This window comes from Rhinoraja longicauda, chromosome 2, assembly GCF_053455715.1.
Source record: "Rhinoraja longicauda isolate Sanriku21f chromosome 2, sRhiLon1.1, whole genome shotgun sequence".
In the NCBI taxonomy this organism is placed as follows: Eukaryota; Metazoa; Chordata; class Chondrichthyes; order Rajiformes; family Arhynchobatidae; genus Rhinoraja; species Rhinoraja longicauda.
Window position 1 is genome coordinate 5,094,752 of NC_135954.1, and position 6,000 is coordinate 5,100,751.

General features: G+C 49.8%; 1 protein-coding gene across 2 annotated transcripts in view; it reads left to right on the top strand.

The window, feature by feature from the left end:
- The window catches only part of nedd9 (neural precursor cell expressed, developmentally down-regulated 9), a 70,789-nt gene extending 65,061 nt beyond the window's left edge, over window positions 1-5,728 (top strand). For both annotated transcript variants that reach the window (XM_078414337.1, XM_078414346.1), the window contains exon 7: window positions 4,121-5,728. In XM_078414337.1, the coding sequence (XP_078270463.1) occupies window positions 4,121-4,633 (513 nt within the window). In that variant the 3' untranslated portion in view covers window positions 4,634-5,728. The remainder of the gene's footprint in view (window positions 1-4,120) is intronic.
- The last annotated feature ends 272 nt before the right edge of the window (window positions 5,729-6,000 follow it).

Genomic DNA, 6,000 nt, shown 5'->3' on the forward strand with positions numbered 1-6,000 from the left:
TACTAAAACTCTCGTTTGTTTGTTCCTGAACTACAGCCAAAACGGTACACGATAGCGCAACAATTTTAGGCCCACCTTACTCACCGTCGTCCCTTTGGTGCTAATGGAAGACGTTTCATTGAAATCGGTGTTATATATTTAAAGTTATTCACATTTTAAGGTTTAGATATCTCTCTCCTATGGAGGGAGGGGGGGAGGGAGGGAGGGGGGGAGGAGGGAGGATAAGGGAGGTTGAGGGGGATGGAGTGGGGGGAAGGGGAGGGGGAGAGGGGAGGGGGAGGGAGGGGGAGAGGGGTGAAGGGGAGGAGAGGGTGCTGCACCAATGCAGGGGAGGTTTGGGCCCAACGGGTCCACTTGGTCTAGTGTTTCACTGTGATAGTCCCTGCCTCAATTACCTCCTCTGATAACTCATTCCAAACACCCACCACCCTCTGTGTGATAAGGTCACCTCTCAGGTTTCTATTAAATCTTTCCCCTTTCACCTTAAATCTATGTCCTCTGATCCTCCATTCCCCTACTCTGGGCAAGAGACTCTGTGCATCTACCCGATCTATTCCTCTCATGATTTTGTACACCTCTATAAGATCACCCCTCATCCTCCTGCGCTCCATGGAATAGAGACCCAGCCTGCTCAACCTCTCCCTACAGCTCAGGCCCTCTAGTCCTGGCAACATCCTCGTTAATCTTCTCTGCGCCCTTTCCAGCCTGACAACACCTTTCCTCTAACACGGTGCCCCGAACTGAACACAATGCTCTAAATGCGGCCTCTTACACAACTGCGACGTGACCTCCCAACTTCTACACGCAAGTGTGGGAATGTTTTCTACGTTCAATAATCCGAAAGAAATCATTGGAACCAACACCAGATTTTAAAATCTTCCACATTGTTACGGGGCGGTCACGGTGGCGCAGCGGTAGAGTTGCTGCCTCGCAGCGTCAGAGACCCGGGTTCCATCCCGACCACGGGTGCTGTCTGTACGGAGTTTGTACGTTCTCCCCCGTGACCCATCCATGTTCTCCAGAGTTGCTGCCTGTCCCACTGAGTGACTCCAGCACTTTATGTCTATCTTCAGTATAAACAGGCATCTGCAGTACTTTGTTCCTGCTCTAAACTAAGATGATCTATAGCGAATTCTCTGCCAGTTCTAGATGGGCTGTACTGATTTGATTAAAGTACTAAATGTGGGTGTCACAGTGGCGCGGCGGTAGAGTTGCTGCGTTACAGCAAACGCAGCGCCAGAGACCCGGGTTCCATCCTGACTACGGGTGCTGTCCGTACGGAGTTTGTACGTTCTCCCCGTGACCTGCGTGGGTTTTCTCCGAGATCGTCGGTTTCCTCCCACACTCCAAAGACGTGCAGGTTTGTTGGTTAATTGGCTTGGCCCATGTGTAAATTGTCCCTCGTGTGCGTAGGCTAGTGTTAGTGTGCGGGGATCGCTGGTGGGCCCGGACTCGGTGGGCCGAAGGGCCTGTTTCCGCTCTGTATCTCTAAAACTAAACTAAACTATGTACAATTCTGGTAATGTAATACATGGCTGCCCAATTTTAGCTCCATTGTGTCTCTGCTCGATATGAATGGATTCATTGACACACCCAGGTAATTTAGGAAGCTGTTCCCAGCCCAGGTCAAACACACCCTCCTTCTCACAGTACCTATCACCGCGAATAAAACACAGCTCGGTGGCGCAGCGGTAGAGTTGCTGCCTTACAGCGCCAGAGGCCCGGGTTTGAACCTGACTACGGGTGCTGTCTGTACGGAGTTTGTACAGACCTGTTTGTACGTGACCTGCGTGGGTTTGCTCCGATTTCCTCCCACACTCCAAAGACGTGCAGGTTTGTAGGTTAATTGGCTTGGTATAAATGGAATTTAGAAGGATGAGAGGGGATCTTATCGAAACGTATAAGATTATTAAGGAGTTGGACACGTTAGAGGCAGGAAACATGTTCCCAATGTTGGGGGAGTCCAGAACCAGGGGCCACAGTTTAAGAATAAGGGGTAGGCCATTTGGAACTGAGATGAGGAAAAACTTTTTCAGTCAGAGAGTTGTGAATCTGTGGAATTCTCTGCCTCAGAAGGCAGTGGAGGCCAATTCTCTGAATGCATTCAAGAGAGAGCTAGATAGAGCTCTTAAGGATAGCGGAGTCAGGGGGTATGGGGAGAAGGCAGGAACGGGGTACTGATTGAGAATGATCAGCTATGATCACATTGAATGGTGGTGCTGGCTCGAAAGGCCGAATGGCCTCCTCCTGCACCTATTGTCTATTGAGAGGGAGAGATAGATCAGCCATGATTGAATGGCGGAGTAGACTCAATGGGCCGAAGGGCGGCACTCCACTCCCATCACATGAACTTATGAACTCATTGACTCAGATATCTTTTCTGAATGGCAGTGCTGGCTCGAAGGGCCGAATGGCCTCCTCCTACACCTATTGTCTATTGTCTAAATGTAAAATTGTCCCTCCTGTGTGCAAGGTAGCGTTAGTGCGCGGGGATCGCTGGTCGGCGCGGCCTGGTGAGCCGGAAGGGCCTGTTTCCGCGCCGTACCTAAACCGGACTAAACCAAACTAAACTAAACTCAGGCCGCATCCACAGAGAGAGAGAAACAGCACGGACCCGGTGGGCCGAAAGGCCTGTTTCCGCGCTGTATCTCTAAACTAAACGAAAAACGTAACACTCTTGACGTGGAAACACGGCCCACCGAGTCCGCGCCGACCAGCAATCACCCCGTACACTGGCACCATCCCACACACTAGGAACAATTTTACCATTTTTGCCAAAGCCAAGTAACCTAACATTTCAACGTTTCTAGCTTCATGTACAGCATGTGGGGCGGCACGGTGGCGCAGCGGCAGAGTAGCTGACTTACTGCGCCAGAGACCCGGGTTCGATCCTGACTTCGGGTGCTGTCTGTACGGAGTTTGCACGTTCTCCCCGTGACTGTGTGGGTTTTCTCCCGGTACTCCATTTTCCTCCCACGTTCCAATATCGTGTAGGTTTGTAGGTTATTTGGCTTCTTTGAATTGTCCCTAGTGTGTCTGGTGGAGCCTAGGTTCCCCAGGTTAATCCCCGGGATGGCGGGACTGTCACATGAGGAAAGGTTTAAAGACTGGGCTTGTACTCCAGACCGCACCTAATATATATTAATGATTTGGACGAGGGAATTGAATGCAACATCTCCAAGTTTGCGCATGACACGAAGCTGGGGGGCAGTGTTAGCTGTGAGGAGGATGCTAGGAGGCTGCAACGTGACTTGGATAGGAGTTATTTTATCAATCAACGCTATTCGCTTATCATGCATCTATCTGTACGCTACAAATGGATCGATTGTAATCATGTATTGTCTTTCCGTTGAATGGTTAGCACTGGTTAGGGAGGTCACGGTGGCGCAGCGGTAGAGTTGCTGCCTTACAGCGAATGCAGCGCCGGAGACCCGGGTTCCATCCCGACTACGGGTGCCGTCTGTACGGACTTTGTACGTTCTCCCCGTGTAACCTGGGTGGGATTTCTCCGAGACCTTCGGTTTCCTCCCACACTCCAAGGTTTGTAGGTTAATTGGCTCGGTAAATGTAAAAATTGTCCCTAATGGGTGTAGGATAGCGTTAATGTGCGGGGATCGCTGGTCGGCGCGGACCCAGTGGGCCGAAGGGCCTGTTTCCGCGCTGTACCTCTAAACTAAACTAAGCAATAAAAGCTTTTCACGGTACCTCGGTACACGTGACAATATACTAAACTAAACTGAAACAGAAACCAAAGTGAACTAGATGCAGGAAAAATGTTCCCAGTGTTGGGCGAGTCCAGAACCAGGGGCCACAGTCTAAGAATAAAGGGGAGGCCATTTAAAACTGAGCTGAGAAAAAACTTTTTCACCTCGTGTTGTGAATTTGTGGAACTCTCTGCCACAGAGGGCAGTGGAGGCCAATTCACTGGATGAATTTAACAGTTAGGTAGAACTCTAGGGTGCTAGCAGAATCAAAGGATATGGGGAGAAGGCAGGTACGGGTTACTGATTGTGGATGATCAGCCATGATCACAATGAATGGCGGTGCTGGCTCGAATGGCCTCCTCATGCACCTATTGTCTATGAACTCTGGGGCTAATTGTGTTTCCGTTGTGTTTCAGTTGAACCAGTTCCAGGAACTGGAGAAGGAGGTCACCAAACCCGTGGAGAACGACTTGTCGAAGTGGAAAGTGCGGCAGCAGGTTCCCCAGAAGAGCAGCAGCAGCCTGGGCCCACAGGACAAGCAGCTGCTGGTCTTCTACTCCGAGCAGTGCGAGACCCACTTTGTGACGCTCCTCAACGCCATTGACGCCTTCTTCAGCTCCATCAGCAGCGGGCAGCCCCCCAGGATCTTCGTGGCCCACAGCAAGTTCATCATCCTCAGCGCCCACAAGCTGGTCTTCATCGGCGACACGCTCTCCCGCCAGGCCGTGGCCCAGGACGTGCGGAATAAAGTGTTGAACTACAGCAACCTGCTGTGTGAGCTCCTGAAGAGGATCGTCATGGCAACCAAGATGGCCGCCTTGCAGTATCCCAGCACTGCTGCAGTGCAGGACATGGTGGACAAGGTCACCGAGCTGTCCTATCACTCGCACCAGTTCAAAGTCCTCCTACTGCACCTGGCGTCCTTGTGAAGGGGGCTTGCAAAGCGCTGGAGTAACTCGGCGGGCCGGGCAGCATCTCTGGAGAGAGACAAAAGACACAAAGTGCTGGAGTAATTCAGCGGGTCAGGCAGCATCTCTGGAGAGAAACAAAGACACAGAGTGCTGGAGTAACTCAGCGGGTCGGGCAGCATCTCTAGAAATAAGAGACACATAGTGCTCGAGTAATTCAGTGAATCGGGCAGCATCTCTGGAGAAAAAAAAAGACACAGAGTGCTGGAGTAACTCAGCGGGTCGGGCAGCATCTCTGGAAAAAAAAGACACATAGTGCTCGAGTAATTCAGTGAATCGGGCAGCATCTCTGGAGGGAAAAAAAGTCACAGAGTGCTGGAGTAACTCAGCAGGGTTAGGCAGCATCTCTGGAGAAAAGGAATAGGTGACATTTCGGATTCTTCAGACTGAGGCAATTTATCCTGGTCAACCCACATTAACGCTATGGCCAAGAAAGCACGCCAACACATGTACTCCTTCAGAAGGTTGAGGAAATTAAGGTTTAACTCAGCGGGTCAGGCAGCATCTCTGGAGAACGTGGATAGGTGACGTTTCACAGAGTGCTGGAGTAACTGAGCGGGCCGGGCAGCATCTCTGGAGAACATGGACAGGTGACGTTTCACAGAGTGCTGGAGTAACTCAGCGGGTCAGGCAGCATCTCTGGAGAACATGGATAGGTGACGTTTCACAGAGTGCTGGAGTAACTCAGCGGGTCAGGCAGCATCTCCGGAGAACATGGATAGGTGACGTTTCACAGAGTGCTGGAGTAACTCAGCGGGTCAGGCAGCATCTCTGGAGAACATGGATAGGTGACGTTTTGGGCCGGAACCCTTCTTCAGACTATTCAGACATTGTTTTTAAGCAGATTAATTCTGAATTACAAAAGCTATTCTCTTTCTGTTTAATTGTATTATAAGAATGTGGTCGCTTTACGTTCAATGCTTGTGCAGAATGTTTTTATATTACTGTGATTTTTTAAACTATATTTTCATGCTCAAAGTCTCAATGAAAAGAAATGTCAGTCTTTAAATGCTAGTCACATGCATATAATATTAAATTATCTAGATTTTAACGTTACCTAAATGACTTTGAATGATATTCTGCACCCAGAATAGTCACACTTTAAGGCATAAACTTATTTTGTACTATTTTAATTCTGCCATTACAAATTTGGCAACGTACATTGTGTGTACGTTTAATCTTGTTCATGAACGCTACCATATTCTCCATGAAACATGCAGGTACAGCAGGCAGTGAAGAAAGCCAATGGAATGTTGGCCTTCATAACAAGAGGAGTTGAGTATAGGAGCAAAGAGGTCCTTCTGCAGTTGTACAGGGCCCTAGTGAGA